Genomic DNA, 19,595 nt, shown 5'->3' with positions numbered 1-19,595 from the left:
TAACATATTTTTTCACATTGAAAAGAGCAGGTAGTAAGATAAATGAAACAGAGTACATGGTAATAATGAATGCATTCTTGCTTTTTTCTGTCTGAAATGTGCTCAAAATGTATCCCTAATGTGCTTTCATTTTCTGTGTCCATTAAATAAATTAAAAACAGATAGAATTTATCATTAGATATAATTTCTTTAATCACAGTCCGAGCCTTAAACAATAGGAAAACAGAACTTCACAGAATCACAAAGAGGTTAAGGTTGGAAGGGACTTCTACAGATCATCTAGTCCAACCCCCCTGCTCCAGCAGGGACACCCAGAGCATGGGGCACAGGGTGGCATCCAGGCAGGTTTGAAGATCTCCAAAGAAGGAGACTCCACAGCCTCTCTGGGCAGCCTGTTCCAAGGCTCTGTCACCTTCACAGTAAAGAAGTTCTTCCTCACATGGAAATAGAACTTCCCATCTTCAACTTGCACCCATTACCCCTTGTCCTGTCACTGGCCACCACTGAGAAGAGTTTCGTCCCATCTTCCCTACATTCTCCCCTCAGGTACTTGTACATATTGATCAGATCTCCTCTCGATCTTCTCTTCTCTAGGCTAAACAGGCCCAGCTCACTTAGTCTTTCCTCATATGATAGATGCTTCAGCTCCTTAATCATCTTTGTTGCTCTGCACTGGATCCTCTCTAGAAGCTCCACAACCCTCTTGTACTGGGGAGCCCAGAACTGCACCCAATACTCCAGGTTTCGGCCTCACCAGAGCTGAGGAGAGGGGCAGGATCCCCTCCCTCGACCTGCTGGCAACGCTCCTCCTCATGCAGGCCAGAACCCCATGGGCCTTCTTGGCCACGAGGGCACATTGCTGACTCATGGTTAACTTCTTGTCAACCAGGACTCCCAAATCCCTCTCCGTGGAGCTGCTTTCCAGCAGGTCAACCCCTAATCTGTACTGTAACTTCTATTCCTTCTTTTTATTTAGTGCATTTACACTTATGTTAAATGAAGTGGTGAATTTGAGCATTTTTCATATCCACATTTCTCTGGCAATAGGGAATCAGAGAGGCACCCAATGTAGGCCAAAACTCATATCTGCTTCTGTTTTAAGCAGGTGTTTAATATTCTACTACAGTCCACTATATTGCTATGTGGGAAAAAATACCGTCCTTCTTGTGCTGTAACATTTTCTTTTCATTAATATTAATATAAGAAATTTTTTAAAATTAAATTTTATTATCTGTAAATACTATGTTTTTGCTTGTGTCTTTTGTTGTGTTTGCCACGGGAAATATTTAGTGTCAACACTTAAAAACAAATAAGGAGAATATTGTTAGTAGGTTAAAACCTTTTCGTATTCTTTGTGTGTCTTAGAGATAAAACAATATATTGTAACAAGTTATTAAGGTTTTCAGATACTTGGACAAAGTATTAAGTAGACTAAAATATAACAGAAAATATGTTGTAAATTCTGCCAATATATATGTAATTTAAAGGCATAACAATGTTTCTCACTTTTCATGAACATTTTCAAACAATTATTTAGTAAAACTAGAAAAAAAACGTATAAAGGTGTCTACATTTTTCATCTTCAATTCCCAAGAGCCATTTATTGAAACTGTGAACTCCTTTAATGAAATCTTGTGAGTGGTTTAATATATCATAGACTCTACTTGGAATATATGACCTTTCATGAAATATCTGTAACTTAGAGTCAAGGTTATTAGCAATAAAAATTTACAGTCTCTCAAATTTACTCAGCACTCTACAAATAAATATTAAGGCCTGTTTGCTCTCCTGAAAAGTTTATAATCTAATATTTTATCCTTTATAGATAAAACTCCAGAAGTACTCACTGAGAGTTCCAGGTATGGAGAAATCTAGAGTCAATAAGGAAAGATTAGGAAACAGATGAAACACTTAGAGCAGGTGTTGCATTCAAGGATGCCTGTGAGCATTACAACTGATGTGACAGAAGACATTTGGAGACAATTTCAGAGCCAAATTTAGAGGAAACAAATCCTAGATGTGAGATGGATCAACACACACCAGCTGTGCTAGGAAAGCAGTGCTAACAACTGTGTTGATCAGAAGACAGAGAAGAGAAATAATCACACTGTCAATGGTTTGGGGCCCAAGAAATTCAAGTTCAGTCTGTGTCTCTGTCCCTGCAGACTTCTGTGCAACTCCCCAAGCACCAGAAGTCTGATTGTGTAGAGCTCCTTTCCAGACCCGCTCTAAGCTGAATTGTGTGATGTACAGCAGCTAACACTATTAAGAGGAAAACAAGTAGGAGGATTTTACTTAGTGTAAGTATCCTCCAGAATTACCCACTACCTACAGATCAAGACTCTAAACAAATCAAATTTTTCTGGTATACATTCTCTTAATATTCAAATCTCCTTTGAAAACTCAGTCCTACGTAATTGAACATATTTAATAGGTTTTTTAGCTGAGCAGTGACTGAAGCATCATACCCCTGGAGGTATAGACTGAGAAGTTCTCTCTTAGCAAAAAAATGTGAAGATAATTCAAGGGAAATGTGACAGAACCAGAGGTGGTTAAGTAAGGACAGTTAAACTGACTTCATTGGTATAAAGATTTGTATTAGCTAGCTGTAGCAGTAGCATGACTTTAAAAGCCTTTCCAAATGTCAGACAGATGTTCAGGCAGGAGATTTTTAAAAGCCTGTTGAACATATGTATACTTACCGAATCCTTTCCCATCATGACCAATTTCAATTGAATGAAGGCTTCCTATTTTTTTTGTCATAATCTTGAATGTATCAACCTGTAAAATTAAAACATGGGCAATTATTAAAAATAATATATCAGAATCTGGAAAATTGTACATTTGCTTATCTAAGTTTTGAGACTAATTGATATGAATTCAGGATAACTGACTGACTGACACTTAATATGTTTTATTTTCCTTACTGAAGATATCTGGTATAGATCGTCTCCTACTAGGTGAACTACAGATTAAACATGAGAGATTCACTTTTTATTTTATAGTAGATCAATTCTTGGCTTTCACAGACCAGAAAAATATTTTTGTTCAGTATCTTATCAACTTTCAACTGATAAATGAAGCCTTCAACATTTTTTTTCAGTTTATGATACATAAATATACCTTTATGAATGCAAAAGCTAGAAGTTTTTACTGTATGTACCATTCCATCTCTCAAATACTGTATACAGTACTAAGCAAGGCACCCTCCTACTTGCTTCTTGAGCCTATAAGTAACAATTTTCATTAACCTTCTCAATATGGCAGACACTACATGCGTAAAGGTATATTAGAAAACATTCACAGACACCTTGGCTGAAGAAACTCAGACAACTGCAAGTAAAGAGATACTTTGTACTGCTGGAGATAATGAGTTAGGTCTCGTAAGGAAGATATCTTAACTAGAGTTTTAATTATTCAGTCATTAACTTTCAGGAAAACCACAGGAGAAAGATATGGGAAATATATTTATTTATTGCTACACAAGGGTAACCATCATTATACTTCATCACACAGGTGATGAAAAAATGGAGCAAATCCTTTGCCAAGGAAATATGTTTATTAAAAACAGGAGAACATTCTGCTAAGGTACCAGGACATCATAAAGAGAATCAGCACTCATACGCAAGTATCTGTATCTGAACTAAGGATCTCTGAATAGCTTAAAGCATGATGGACATCAAAACCAGGTAGGTGTCTAGGATTCCATTTTCTCTGGGTATTAGCTGAGGAATGCTTTCAGTATCAGTTTTCAAGGTGAAGTAAAATTGTGGGATACAACAAACTGGTGTATTTTTAACACAAGCATAATATTCAAAGTTTGTGCAACAACAAGAAATGTTGCACATGCATTTACATGCACAGGAATAAATGCTTTGAATTCAGGACTGAGGAATCTCATAACTACGTAGAGGAGTAGATGCAGTATGGAGATGTGTTTGAGACAGAGAATAAGAGAGTCAGCTAGACATAACAGAGATAAAATATTCCTTGGTTACTCTGGTAAAACAATGGAATGCAGAGATATTTGAGATGATATCTCATTAAATTATGTGGAAAATTAGAAAAAATATCTGAGGTCCTAGAAAGATCTTGCCCTTGCATAAGGTATAAGTTCCCAACTCAGAAACGAACATATTCTATAAAATCTATGTCCTCACCCTTCCTCTTTCAAAGGGATCTTGATGCTCCAGTGACTGGGAGAGCTGAAATACCTCAGATTTGTCTTCATTCCCAAATAAAATAATATGCACATTGGCATCCGTTCCTGCTCCCCTTTTGTCACCTGTGTACACTTTAATAGTATACTCTGCCAGATTTCCTGGTTGACCTCCTTCTATATGTGAGTTGTTATCTATGCCATTCTTCCTTTTGTCTCTTTTAATAACAAAAGATACTGGTATTTCTTTCTGTATTCCAGGGTTATTTGCATCCACAGAAAATGCTCTGCAAAACAAAATGACATGTATTTTGATGCTAACTAAACTACGTGTTCAAACAAACAAAGTCATTTTATATACATAAAAATGTATATGGGACATTTAAAGACGGGCATATTTTTTAAAAAAAAACAATTGAATGATCACTTTGTGACAACGTCATTTTAATCTAGCTCAGTGTTTTCAACAATCATACTATCAAGTGACTAGCTTTATATGCAATACGTACTCATTCACTTCAAATACATAAATAGGATCCTCCTTTAGAGCTTCCTTTAAATGCAATTTTTTAACATCCAGTTTGCAATCTACAAACAAGTAAATAAAGCATAATGAAAATGTTGTACAGAATATCCAGGAATTAGATAAAATGTGATGATAATATAGTGATGTTATATTATTTGTTATATTAAAACATCATATATTAATCCACTGATGTATAGCAACAATTGACTTTAAAATCTTGGCATCATTATAACGTTCCTTATTTTGTTCCTATTTTAATTTCCTACTTAGAAATTTAGAAGTAACCACTTGCTTATTCAGTAAGGCAAAGTAGTGATGTTTTCACCAGCTGTGGACAGGCATGTACATCAGATTCATCATGGTTCAGAAAGGCATTTTAGAGGACGAAGAGCAGATTATGTATCTGGTGCTCTCTCCTCAGTGACTGGTTGACAAGGAGGTTGGAGCTAAGACTCCTTTTCACATGCAGCACAAAGAAGACTTGACTGAGTAAAGAGTATGAAGGATGTGTAGCAACATAATGCACACCTCTCCTTCACTAGAGACAGCTTGCTGAGTTACATCTCCCTTTGAATCTTGTCCTGGGAACTCCACCTACATTTGGACTATTCTTTTTGCCCTCTCCTCTTTTATTTGCCCCTTTTTTCAGCAAAGTGTACCCCAATGCCTAGGGATATCAAGCACTGTTGGAATCCATATTGCTTTAACTATATCAGTAAGAGTTTAATTTAACCTCACACTCTGGGGAAGGAATCCCTTCTATTCCTTCACTCCCTTCTACTCAGATGCTAATTTCACACAATCTTGAGCTATGCATGTCTGACATATATACAATTTTTTTCAAATTTGGTTGAAATTTTGTGGTGAGTTTAAAAGTTTATTATGATAAGAAGATAGATAGGCAGATAAGAAAGACAAAAAAGTGCAAAAAGTTCAAACATGTAAGCCTTGTTTTCTTAGAAAAACATCTGAAAATGGTCAAAGGTACTACACACTAAGTAACATGTTGCAATCATACAGCAAATTTCATTTCAGGACATCAAAAGACTTTCAGATAATTAATATTTAGAATATTTCTGAGCAGCATTGTAGCCATCATACAGATGAGTCAAGGAGAAGCTCAGTTATGTCTGTTTTAATGGAATTCTGTAGCAAAACTAACATTTGTCTAATAGGGGTAAAATCCCCCTCAAAATCTTTGAGTGAGAGAATAAAAATGAAACATTACCAGTTTCTTACATGAGTTATGATTATTCTCCTGAATCATATCCTAATAATGGAATACAATCACTAGTCTTAATTTTTCTGTTTCTCTTTTTTATATGGGAAAGTAGTTTCCTTTCTTGATGCAATAATTATAAAGTCTTTAGATGCAGGAGTTTTAATGTGACAGAATTCAGGCATTTTCTTTATAAAATATTATCTTTTAACAACAATGAAAAAAAAAGTCAAAGAAAATTAAATGGGATTTATCTCTGGCAGCAACTGCATCACCTTTAACATAAAGTTTGATCTGTGATTTCACATCATGAACTTATTCAGAGAGTTAGCAAAAGTAGTTTACCTGCTTTACTGCTGATTAGAAGAATGACTTTGTCCAGTTCTCCCAGCTCAACAGCATCGATGGCAACTACAAATGACTGAAATAAAATTATTTAGTATTAAATTCATAAGCTACATTAAATGAATATAGGAAGATTTTGAAAAAATGTATATGAAGCACAAGAATGAAATAAAGGATATACGTTAAAGTGCCTTAAGAAAAAATACCTCACTGTCCTCTCCCTGATGGACATTCTCCAATGACCAGAGAAGGGATCTGTCCCCTGTATCTCCATGAGTTCCATACACACATATGGTCATATGCACTACATTTCTCTTGGTCAGAATATTTCTAGAAAATACTGTTATATGATACGTAACCACTGCAATATCAAAAGGAAAAATATCTTGTTATTATCATGTCACTACCTTTCATAGCTATTTGATAATGCACAATGTACAGATGGAATTAAACAGTGACAGGAAAATTCAAATTGTTTCCAAATTTTTGCTTGACAGTGAGGGTGACGGAGCACTGGAACAGGCTGCCCAGAGAGGTTGTGGAGTCTCCTTCTCTGGAGATCTTCAAAACCCGCTTGGATGCAGTCCTGTGCCAGGTGCTCTAGGTGACCCTGTGTGTGCAGGGGGGTTGGACTAGATGATCTCTAGAGGTCCCTTCCAACCTTATCAATTCTATGATTCTATGCTTTGCCACAGTCCCCCAGATCTCAAAGCAGGACTAGGGTCCATCCAGGTAGCCCAGTCAAGAGCAGAGGGAGATGGGGCTAGAGACTGGAAACAAGGCCACAACATAGATCCAAAGCCCATCCAGGAGTCAGGGTCAGAGACAAGCCTAAAGGCAGGTGCACTTGCAGAGTAGCTCTGGCAGGGACTGAAGGCCCAGGACTGATTTTAAAAGGAGCCCAGGGACTCATAGGCGGAAAGTGAGTGGATGAAGGTCTCAAAGGTGAGTGGATGGATGCCCCAGGTGAGAACCAATGTGCACTCACAGCCGTTGCACACTGTAGCCAGCTAGAGTTTGAGCTGAATGAACGCTGGTGTATTCCATAGGCAGACCTGTCAGAATACACTGCACAAAGAGCAGCAATTGAAGCAGTCTGACGCAAGTAAGGGAAGAGGACTGAAATGCTTCAATGGTGGCCTGTGGACAGATGGTGGGGTCACACCACCATAGCTGTGGGCAAAGATTTTATCTCTGCAGAGTGTTGAGTAGATTGGAGAAGAGAAATATGAAGGGAAACATCTTAAAAGAAGTGCCACGATAAGTATAATACATATATGAATTCTATAATTCAATTAATTTTATAAAATCCTAATGATTGCATAATATCAGTGTGGCTCTTCTATTCATTCTTTTTTAACTTCTGTGGAAATGATCAGATATTTGAAAGCAGCACAATGTATTTTCATTAAACCTTTTCACTGTTTCATTGTCTTGCCTTTAAAGCTACAGTAATGCAAAAATTATCTTCAATCCAAGCCTGTGTGTGAGAAAAAGAGCACTGATTCCTCCCTAGGGGATCTCTGAAGTGTAAGCACCTCAGAGGAAGGTTTTGTGAAGAGAAACTGATGATGTATATACTCAGCTGGAGACCTCTCCCTGTTAATACACCCAAAGGCACACATGGACTGGTACACAATCAGATCTCTGGGGTCTGCACTGTATTTTATCAGATGTATTTTGATGGTGCCAATTAGCCGCTAGTATATGATTCATTGCAATGCCAAGTGCAAGATCAAAATAATAATAATAAAAAAAAAAACTAAGAGATGAAATACTGGTATGCTATAAATGATACAGAGCTGAGATGTTTCTGAAATTTAACAGCAAACGTCTTCTGTTAAAGGTGATTATTATCAGCTGCTTTCCATTCCAATTAACACAATACTGCTTTTGCTTTTAGTTGAGAAGAAGAAAACCAAGGAGATAATTAACCTTAAAAAGCTGACGGAGAAGCAAAGTTGTTTTGCACAATAAATTGGAAGTAACTCTGTGCATTCAGGATCACTTTGAACTCCGTGCATGCCACCTATTGTGGCACCTGCTTCAAGCTCTCTTGGACATGAAATGGCAAAGATTTGGGGGAACATGTTTCAGATTGCCCTAGTTCTTTTGTTTGCTGTGATTACAAAATGTAGTTACAAATCCATTCTTGAAGACTTCTAAAACACAAATGGAAACAAGTGAGTGCAAGAGATGAGTTTTGTTGTTTGCTTTTTAACCTAAACACATAGGGTAATATAATAGACATTCTTTACTTGGTGACTTCTACCTCTCAATCTGAAAATGTTTTACAAACAAGGAAAATTTACCACCAGAAAAGATCAAAGAATGCAGAAATGTTTTTTTTTTTTTTTTTAAAGTGGGAGTCTAAAGTAGGAGCAAGAGTCTAAACCAAGGTCATCAGAGTTGCAGCCTAAGTGTCTCTTTGTCATCTTCACTGCATCATTCTCTTACTGTGTGCATGTACTTGTGCCCATAAATATATCTGCATGTAACTACAATCAGCCTTTTGATTCTGTGGAGACTGCTTGTGTGTTTATGTTTAGAGACATGTAAATACTTCCCTGAAACTGGGTCATAAGTTTTGATCTAAAGCTTATTGAGGCAGCTGATTTAACACCCACATCAGAACATTTTGGTTGAACTGACTTATTCTTTACCCAAGTAACTTCCTTATTTTTCTGCATAAAACTCAGGCACAAATTATTTTAGTATTAAGTATCATAATTTGACATTTTTATTAAATTTAGAATTGTTATGTCAAAGAATAATATTTTTTATATTGTAGAATATCATGGAAGTGCGGTTGATGTTAGCTGATAGGGTTTCTTTCATTTTGCTTAGGATGGCATTTACAAGACAATCATTAACCTAATTTTAACAGCCAAGTATTTGGAGTGTATGCGTGTAATAAAAAATATTCTGTTTATGTCATTTTGAGCTAATTTTAGAGAGAATATTTGTTTGGAAAGTGAAAACAAAAACATTATCTGATAGAAAATGAGTTATGAAAAATTACACAGTTAATGTCAGTAAATATGAGCAGCTAGGGACTAAACAAAGAAGAACATAAATATTACAATATTAGAAGAAAGGAATATTTCTTAACATTATTCAATGTAGCTTGTAATAATGGCTGTGTGCAATCAAATGAATATTGCATTTCACACTTTATGGTACAGAAATTAAGCTGAGTAGGCACTTCTTTCCCTCATACATTTTAAATTCTTATTCAGAATTTATGAATCATTAAATAAAGACAATAAAATTTTCTGTTTTGATAAAGGTTTCCGTTGTAATATTAGGACAAGTTAACCTCTTGGACCATTCAGCTACCCTAGTGTAGATTTATACTTACCGGAAAGTGCTTCTTTTAATGGCCATTCTACAGGGAATTCGATCCATCTGTCTCCATTAAGAGAAAGAGGAAGAGTTTTATTTATAGTGAGACTGAAGGTATCCAGGGTTGATGTGTTCTGCATTTTAAAATGATGAAAAGACAACTGGGATATGCTGTTTTCCAAACTCTGAAGTCCAAGTCTGACTTTATAAAGCATTCCCAAATCATTTGGTAAATGTATCTAGGAAGCAATAAAACAAGAATTTGACATCCTGACAGTAATATACAGATATATGCATAGCTACTCTATAGGAGGGGAAGAAGCTTTGTAAAAAGTACTGACTTAGGTCTGTTCACATTAATCCTTGTGCTAAAACTCCCACTAAGTTCAAAAGCAGCAGAACTGGGTTGAATGTAAGCACTCTTGGAAATACTTGTTTTGTACTCGAGGCATTCATTGTAATTATCCTATCAAATTTAAATTACATTCTGCACTGACTTCTAAATGTGAATACTTAATGCTATTTAAATTGATATGTATTATTAACTATGATTATTTGCTGACAAAAAAAAAGAATATATTTGATCAATACAACCTTGATAAAGCCAAATATTAAAAATGAATCTGGTATGCAACTGAAGGTTCTACTTCTGCTTTTCTTGAATATTTAAGGAATAACATTTGCAAAATTTATAGCACATACACAATGATCTCTCTTTAAAAGGGAACTCAAAGAAAATGTAAATATAGTCAAATCTATATATTATTTTACATCATATGCTACTTGGTTTTTAGCTTGATGTTCCACTTTGTTTCCCATGGAAACTGGATCTGACTTGCCGTTGCTTCCATAAAAAAACATAACCAACTTGGAAATATTTTCTGTCAACTTTTCAAAGTCTTTTCTTGTTTCTTCTTCATGTTTTGTGAAATAAATCCTCCATCTGCCTTCTGAACAAAGAGAGTATAGAAAATAAAAAGGAAAAATGATTAAAAGATGTCCCTGATTTCATATGTTAATGAAGGTACCTGAGATAAAATTCATAAGACATGTATCTTAGTCTACACAGATAATATTATGTGTAAGTGAGTGCTTATGTACTAATCTTATGCTTACTTCTTTTGGGTTCTGCTCAGCCGCCTAAGTATTTTTAAGTTTTTACTGCTAGATAGGAGAAAATACCACCAATACCAGCAAGTGTAATGACACAGTGTGTTGAAAATATCCCCACATCATTATTTTAGAACTGATGAATGAGAAGTTGAGGAAATGGCAGAAGCTTTACCTGATCTTATTTGTTCTTTTCCTAAAGGCCAGACAGCAGTGCTCCTCCTCTCCTGAATTTCTATTTTTAAAAAAAAGACTAAATGAATACTTTACAAAACAGTATCTAAATTATAATGAATGTCTGTATTCATCTATGCTGAGGCAATTGACTGAGTACTATGTAATTTAGACTGAAGATTTAACTAGGAAGTGTTGAGCATGATTTTTTACTTAGGCATCATCTTCTATATACTATTCTATTTAATGAACTGACTCTAGAGAGACTCCATACTACGAAATGTTTGTTTTTCATCTCAAAGCATTTCTGGTTCATTTGTCCAACTTGTACTCTGGATGAGTTGATATTTTTAATCCCCTTTTTAGGGGATGATATTCCTACCACTAATATCAGATCCTATTGATTTCCAAAACTTTTCTAAACATTGGAAGAAGAGGACTGACCACAGATTGAAAGCTTTCTACTGAATTTACAATTAAATTTGAATTTTCCAATTATAAAGGAAAAAGACCCCACATATTCTTCAACTATATTAACGATGCTTTCTGGTCAAAACAATAACTTTTCTTTTTTTCTTTTTGAGTAAAAACATGTTATATAGCCTTCTATACATTAAATATTCTTATGTTTTGAGTGTGCCATCCTACAATGTAAAACAAAGCTCAAATTACTTGTTTCTGTGCAAGTAACAGCTTCAAAATAAAGGAAATTTCAAGGGTAATCAATTTAGTGTCTATAAGCTATCTTTTTGACAAACATCATCATGTCAGTGCAGCTACAGCAAACAAAGCTCTGGGTACCAGGAGGAAAAGTCAAGTATTTGTTGTAATCTAAGGGCCCATGTAAACTGCCTGTTGACAGTCATAGTGGGCTTTGAGTGCGTGCTCTTCAGATTGGAGAATGCTACACTTCCATCCTGGGCTGCACACCAGATTTCCTTTATATTGAAACCCTGGTGCCAGAAAGGGGAATCCTATTAATCTTGTTATTAGGCCCATTTATCTTTGAAGATAGGCACAGACAGAGCCCAAACAGCTTTTCTGTGGACTGTTACCTACAGGGTTCCCAAATGGTGTTCCCATCTAGCTTCTAGCAAAAGTTATCCTAAAGTTATGACACAAAAAATATTAAATAGTTGTCTTGAATGCAGCTGGAACATTTTCTCTGTTTCTTGAACATAGTTTGTCCTACTATTTATCTCACTTTCACTAAGCTAGTGAGTAGCAGCTAGAAGTATTTAAACTTAAAAAAAATATTTGCAATGGTATTCGAAATAGTTTTTTGTCACAAGTGACAACACAGAAGTAAGACTCAGAAGGACAGCAACTCATAAAGAGAATAACCTATTTTTTACCATTTATGCCACTGTAAATCTGGAGTAACAAAACAGAAGTTTTAAATAGTACCAAAAACAACAGTGTTCAGAGACATTAATTCCATTTATAATAACAATGTTCTATTGGAATATTTTAAACTATAACCTGTTTACAGACGAAAATCACATAGCTTCATTCTGCAGTTTGGAATGGATTTCTTAGTGAAGGATAATTTGAAAATAATACTGACCTGTGGCATTTAGAGTTACTGAAGCGGGTCTTTTTCCATCCCCTTTGTCTTTTAGCCATGTTTGAGCCACAAACAGTGTTTCTGTCCCTGAAATTACTGACTCTTTCACAATAATCTTCTCCAGGAACCAGTCAGAGCCTTTCCCTTTTTCAACAACCATTCCTTGCAGAGTCCCAAGATCTACCGCTTCCACTTGGAAAACATCTACCTGAAAAGTTTGGAATCAAAAAGACATGCCTATCGAACAGAAGCATGAAACTAAATTAACTGTGTATTTTGAAATATAAAAATGAGTAAAATCAGGATTTTTTAATTAATTCAATAAATACCAACAGTAGCAGAGATTACACATTTAAAGAAGCTGAACTCCTGTATTAAGCAGAAGTCTCTTTGTGGTTTTGTAATTTACTGTTAAAACACCTATTCCCTACACAAATCAATTGGTTGTTCATGCTCACTTCCTGAGAGATTTTCCTTTCCAAATTTCTCATTTAATGATTTACAGAGATAGCATTTTAAATATCCTTTACTCTCAGCAAAATAGACCCTCAGGGCTCCCTTTTGTGAGATAAAATGAAGAGGATGAGAATAATAGAAATGAAGACCACAGAATGGCATTCTATTCTCTTAGGAAAAAATGACAAGCTTGGTCCCAGATTTGAGTTAATGCTTGTAGAATTAATTCTAATAAAATTAATTGAATTTTAGGAAAAAAATCAAACCAAGTAATAAGTTTAAATTAGTACTATTATTCAACTGTCAGTTAATAATCCACAATATTTTGAGAAATGTTGAGAACACTAAAGTAAAAACCCTAAAGAAAATGATAAGATGTTATGCCCAGAACATTTTCACAAGTGTGATTTTGACTGATTGTGGGTCCTACATCTATTCCCTCATCTGGAAAGCAGAGATTAATTTTTGGCACAAAGACATGTATTATGTTTTCTTTATAGAGGTATGAATGATCATCTGATTTCTATTATGGCTGATAATTGTGGTAAAATCTAGTGATAAATTCTAGTGTGATTTCTTATGAAATTTTTAGCATGATTCAAATATATAAAGATGGGTTTGAGGGGACTAGATAGCAATAACAACCAAAAACACTTGAGTTTCAAGACATCTGTTGAAGCCTACTTCACTCCGAAGTGACTTAGTGAGAGCAGCAGGGAAACAAACCTTATTCAGAGGATTATGCAAACACTAAACAGAGAAAAGCAACCATCAGCCAAGCATCAGAACCTTTCCTGGGAACGGTTTCAGCTGACCAGGTTGCAGCTTAATTTGACTCACCAGGAGTTAAAACACTGAGCATGAAATCGCAGATAATATATAAAACAGCCATTAAAAAGAAAGAAGAAGAAGAATGTGACCTAGCAATATAAGATTTTTTTTTCAGCTATTTTGATGGTTTATCTTCCCCTATTCTTTCATATTTTTCATTAATATGTGTACATATGTATGCATGTGTAGGAATTATGCCTTTAACAGCTTCCTAAAGGTAATCACCACCCTATCATTGATTTAGTCAATGGATTCTTCTATATTGAAAAGGAGTGTTATTCAAAAGCTGCTGCAGTGCACCATCTAACCATCACCTCTGCATTGTCACATCTTTGCTTTTACATGAAAGGAGAAAATGAGAGAAGCAAACTGACAATGTTTTTAATGAAAAGTGTGAAAAGGACACTAAATAGCTCTACTTCTTTACGATGACTCAAGGTAATCATCTGTTTAGTGAATTTTGACTGTCAAAAAGTCTACAAAGGAGATGAAGATTAAGTTTCTCAGGATAATGATGTCCTTCAGCAACAGAGTTAGTATATTGCAATGACTGGAATTCTAGCCAGAGTGCATGGCTGAAGGGAAAGAGGATCCTTTTGGCATTTTCAAACCCTAAATCAGAAAGCAGCATTTAGCATAACACCTCAAGAATAGTTGATTAACTCTGTATTAATTTAACTAATTAATACATTAATTAATTATTGATTGAATGCCAATAATCTGAACCATAAATTTACCTTAATTATTATATGAGTTTTATCACTTATCTATTCTATCTTTAACTGGGTTAGTAAAGTTATAGCATTATGATGGAATAAGCCATAATGGCTTAGTACACTTTTTAAACAAAAATGTATTCAAAAAACACAGAGGTGAAACATGGGTCTAAACCACAGATTAACTCAAGTGAAAAAACATACAAACCCCTGTCTCTGTTATGAAAGAAATATCTTAAGTACCTCAAATGTGAAAATATATTTTAGGAATTAGTATTCTGTCATTGCAAATGTCTATGCTTATATTAATATAAAGTACATGAATCATTCAATTGGAAAAGTATGAGGAAGTTTTTGCCAGATCAGAACTCAGACTTTAAAAGAAAAGAATTTTGAACCTATCATCACTTTCTCCAGAAAATCTGTGGTCTGTGGATCACTTTTGAAGAGGAGATACATTCAAGGATAAGGAAAAATATAAACAATACCCTGTAGATTTCTAGACTTTAGCTGTCACTGGAAGCAGGATAGTTGTGTGTGAATTGCTCTAAGCTTGAGAGTCAATAAATTCTATTAAGCCAGAAGATCTTCACACAGCATCCACTGAAATATTTGTACACTACTCTCCCTAGTGTGCATGGTTCTAAAAGCGCTTAATAGCTCAGGTGCAGCACACACTATGGGTTATTCATAACCTGGATAATCTGGGCACAGATAACAAAGTGTAGCATACACTGGTATTTTATGAAATGTTTTCCAAATCATTTTTCCTCTGAAAAGCAGTATATTTTAGCTGAATAAACCTTTGTGAAAACTATGAAGTTCGGTTTGTATTAGACGTACCATCTCATAATTTGCCAGTGTGCAATCTTGACAGGCCCATTTTAGAGCACATAAAATCTCAGAAATCCATAGCTAAATTTGCAGATGATCCAGACATCTAATAAATTATATGTTGAAAAATGACTGGAACGGGACTCAGAATTGTAGGACCTGTGGTAAACTCATCTCATAAACAAAACTACATTTTCTTTTTATGTGTACTTTTTAAAATTGTGTGGTGTGATGAGCTTTATTTGAGAGACAAAATAAAATAAAATAACAAAATGAACAGCAACTGTGATTGATTGTTAGAGCTGGATGAACAATTTACAAGACACGATCACCATATTTACTCTCTCTTTGCAAGATGTCTGCAAGGAGAGACATTATGTGATGAGTGTGCTCCTTCCCCAGCCCAACCTGATTTTTCACATGTAGCCCTATCCAGGTGTTAACCACTATATTATCTGATCCTGGTGGTAGCCTCCCTAATTTCTTCCCCCACACAGGCATTAACTATCAATAACAGTCCTGATGGCTCCATGCTGATAGGGAGTTAAGGCTAGTTGTGCATACACCAGCCAAAAGTCGTCTGAAATGAAAGAATGAATATGAATGACTATAAGTCAATCATTTTATCCCATAAATATGGGGACAGCCCAAGAGCTCATTGAGCTCTCCTTGCATGGCAGTGGGCTGCAAGCCAGGATTGCCCCTTGAGCAGGGATGCTTCTCAAGGATACTCTTTGGGGTTAAGAGATCCTTGCCAGATCCTAACAGATTCAATGGTAAGTGACTATAGTGAGCTCTCTCTTTTTGAACTTGTAAAAATTACTGACATAACTGTGCACAAAATTCCTTAGTCATAAAATGTTGGCCAGGCCTGGGACTAGGATTGGATCCAGCCAAATCCAGACTCCTCTCAGAAGGAGTTTGGAAAGAAAAGGAATCCAATCTCAACCCCATGACTCACCGGGAGGGTCTCCTTGATAATTCTGTCTGTATCTTGAACATCCATACATCCATTTACATACAGTCAATAATAACTGACCTTGCCATAGAATCTTTTGAAACATTATCCATATAAATAAAATCTATTACAATTTCTTCCACACAAGTGAATTGTGTCACTCACCTCCACTACCACTTGTTCCATGACACGTTACGAGATATATTTCATTCTGATTTTAAGAAATTGAATCATCATTAATAATTTAGTTAATATTTTTTGCGGATTCATCACAAACAATGGGTTACTCACAAATTATGGGAAGTTTGAGAGTTTTTGGCAGGTCTGGTATGTCACACAATACCTCTTAGATAATTTACAGATAAAAAAGCAGACATTTTGAGTCACCAGAGGCTTAAATCTTTTACAAAAACAGAAATAAAGAGAAAACACACAGAAAATAGTTAAGTCAACAGAATACGAAATTTTTTTTTTTTTCATTTTCTCCTCAGGAAAAAAAATGTTACTTTTTTTAGGTACTACTGCCAACTTTGTTTTGCCTGCATAAAACACATGTTAAAATAATATACAAATAATAGTATGTAAATTTTAAAATGTAAATGATACATTATGCATATATGTATAAATATTATATGCCGTCAAACTTAGCAGCATTTGTTTTAATCTTTTTCAAAACAATATCAAAATAGTTTGTGCACATGTACTTAATTTTCATAACACTGTTAGACAAAGAAAGATATGTTAAAGATCAAGCGGCTGAGAATGGTAGAAGGAGAACTGAGCAGTTGAGATAGATGGACAACAATATCAGAGCCTGCATCAAGAGTTCTCTGGGACCCAGAAAAGCGCCTTTAGCAGAAACACAATTTCTCAGATAGATAGGAAAATAAACCTTGAAAAAAGTGCCTTAAAAACACTCATGCAAGTAAACTGGGCTTTCTTTAAAGTTTAATTTTTGTGTACTCCTTTTCAGATTTTCTTCAAATGTTTCTTCATTTTCCTGCAATCCGTGTTCTGAGGATTTATTTTGATTCCATAAGCCAATTTGACTTTATTCAGTGCTCTTCAATGTGAGCACTGGCAACATAGCACTGTCTGTAGCAGTTGCAATAGCTCTTGTAATAGCAGAAGAATTTGAACAGTCACCATGCAATATTTATCTTTATAAATGCCAATCATTTTACAGGTTCAGTATTTCAGACTTGATGGTTGGTTAATGATGATATTTCCAGCAGAACAGAAAATGGCAAGTCAAGACACACCATATGCTTAAATTCCTCAGCTTATATGCACAAGTGATTTCCCATACCCGTAATGTTACTGTCATTTTAATAGGCTTTCACTGGAAAAGGACTTAAAGTGTCTAGATAAAGGACCTTTTCTATTAAGCTTCGTAAACTTATTGATTTGCTGCCTGATTATCCTGATCTCACTTCTAAATCTTGAGAAACTCCACTGAAGTCAAAAAGTTTTATTACTGGGAGGCCAAATAAAGGCCTGTGCACATTGAGCAAGAATCACAAATAGTGCCTGTTCATGTAGCCAAATGAGACAAACAACTTTTGATACCTCACTTCTCAGACCATGGTCACATGGACTGTTCCAGCTGCAACTGAACTTCCCCATCCCAATTGCTGTCAACTGATGGTGACCTCCTAGACAGAAACTAATTGTCACCACTTTAGCTATGTCAGCTTAAAAATGTCCAAACTATTAACAATAATAATAGTAAAAACACATTAAACATTTGGACAGAGTGAATGTTGTCACTGTATCAGCAGAAATATTGGGTAATAAGCAAGAGTAATGACAACCACTGGTCGTAATGTCTTCACCCAGCCCAGAAGGATGAGCAGCCTGTAACCTCAGCATTTTCTATCCTGTCCTTCGTACAAACAGCTTTTTCTACACATCTGAAAAAGCCAGTTGTGAACTTCCTCCTAAATTCACATATTTTTGCAAACATTTTTTTTTTGTTTTATGTTACAATCCCATCCAAAATAATAGATTGTAAATGTTTATCTCTTAATGAAAAAATTAAATGAGTTTAAATTACAATGAATGCATGATTAGAGCTTTCTGATCCCCTCCAATTATCCTGGTTCATCCATCTTCAACAAGATTAGTGAAGAAAAAAATGAAATAAGAGAGACAGCAAAGAAACAAATACTGTTTGCCCTGAAACAGATCTTATATTAACTTGCTTAACATAACTGGAACAAAATCTTTTTGAATTAGGATTTGTATTTATTGAACAGCAGTGAGAATAAGACAGACTAGAGGCACATTATAATAATCAGGAACTATGATCATTAACTAAGTCATAAAACACTTTTAAACAAGACTTTAAGTAAAATGTGTGTAATAAAATGCAGAAGGACTGTTACAGATGTCAAAATCATCAGCCACATTCACATTTGTAAACACATGTTATTTTATAAAAAAAAGGACAAATGTTAAAAGGATCAAATTCAAACCCATCTGGCTCTGATGCAGCCTAATGGTTGTTAATGTAATAATAATACTCTAAGTAGGAGATCTGAGTTGAGTGCTAAAGAAAATAGGATTGATATTATTTGCTTCATTTTCAGAAACCCATTGATGGCAGTACACTCTGATTAAGACACCAGAATCCAAAATTCAAGTAACTCTGAGTCAGGCTGAATTGGGCAGTAACCACTTGGTCTCCAAATCCACCAAAAAGGAGAACATTCTCAGAGCAGATCTGTTGCAGTGAGGCTAGTTCACAAGTATATTCTATTTAATGTTTGTACCTGATAACTGGAGGAAAACAAGATTTTTACAGCTGATGCAAAAAGAATCTCCAGTTCTGACACTTGAAGGAGTAGGGTGCTAAATTGAAGAGGACTCTGAAAAGACTTGTGAGAGTGAATAAATCACAGGAAACCCTGCCCTACAGTGAGTCAAGCAGCTTAATCTATTTAACTTGTCAAAGACAAGCACTGTGATTTGATCGTTGTCATAAACACCTTCAAAGGGAGCAGAAAACTGGTGCAAAAGAATGATCAGTCTAAAAGTCAAGTGTCCAAAAAGTCAAAAATCCAGAGCCTAGAAATTAAAGCTTGACAAATTTAGACAGAAATAGTGTGAATCTTTAGGAGAAAAAAATACTTTAGAGTTACTTTCCAAGTATATAGGCTCTTCATCACTGGAACCTATTAAATCTATATTAGATTTTTTTCTTCTAAAATATTTGCTTTAATTCAATCAAAGCTTTTGGACTTGAACAAAAAAATTAACTCTGTGTTGCATTGGAGAAAAAATCACTGAATATTTCATTTGCTGAAAAATGCAGGCTTGGATTGGTCAGATTTATTTTTAAATTCATGATGAA

At 35.1% G+C, this 19,595-nt stretch overlaps 1 protein-coding gene across 1 annotated transcript in view; it reads right to left on the bottom strand.

Annotated features, from left to right (window-relative positions):
• LOC104575099 (RP1 axonemal microtubule associated) overlaps window positions 1–19,595 on the bottom strand; it is a 166,632-nt gene that overhangs the window by 3,081 nt on the left and 143,956 nt on the right. Inside the window, exons 48-56 of the mRNA XM_088540133.1 lie at window positions 12,446–12,653; window positions 10,880–10,939; window positions 10,366–10,544; window positions 9,611–9,833; window positions 6,456–6,610; window positions 6,250–6,325; window positions 4,669–4,747; window positions 4,161–4,446; window positions 2,699–2,781 (exon numbers count right to left, since the gene is read on the bottom strand). Of these exons, the coding sequence (XP_088396259.1) occupies window positions 2,699–2,781; window positions 4,161–4,446; window positions 4,669–4,747; window positions 6,250–6,325; window positions 6,456–6,610; window positions 9,611–9,833; window positions 10,366–10,544; window positions 10,880–10,939; window positions 12,446–12,653 (1,349 nt within the window). The remainder of the gene's footprint in view (window positions 1–2,698; window positions 2,782–4,160; window positions 4,447–4,668; window positions 4,748–6,249; window positions 6,326–6,455; window positions 6,611–9,610; window positions 9,834–10,365; window positions 10,545–10,879; window positions 10,940–12,445; window positions 12,654–19,595) is intronic.

This window comes from Tinamus guttatus, unplaced genomic scaffold (genome assembly GCF_059628265.1).
Source record: "Tinamus guttatus ecotype Peru unplaced genomic scaffold, ASM5962826v1 Tinamus_guttatus_pri_ptg000056l, whole genome shotgun sequence".
NCBI lineage: Eukaryota > Metazoa > Chordata > Aves > Tinamiformes > Tinamidae > Tinamus > Tinamus guttatus.
This window is presented reverse-complemented; position numbering and strand designations above follow the sequence as displayed.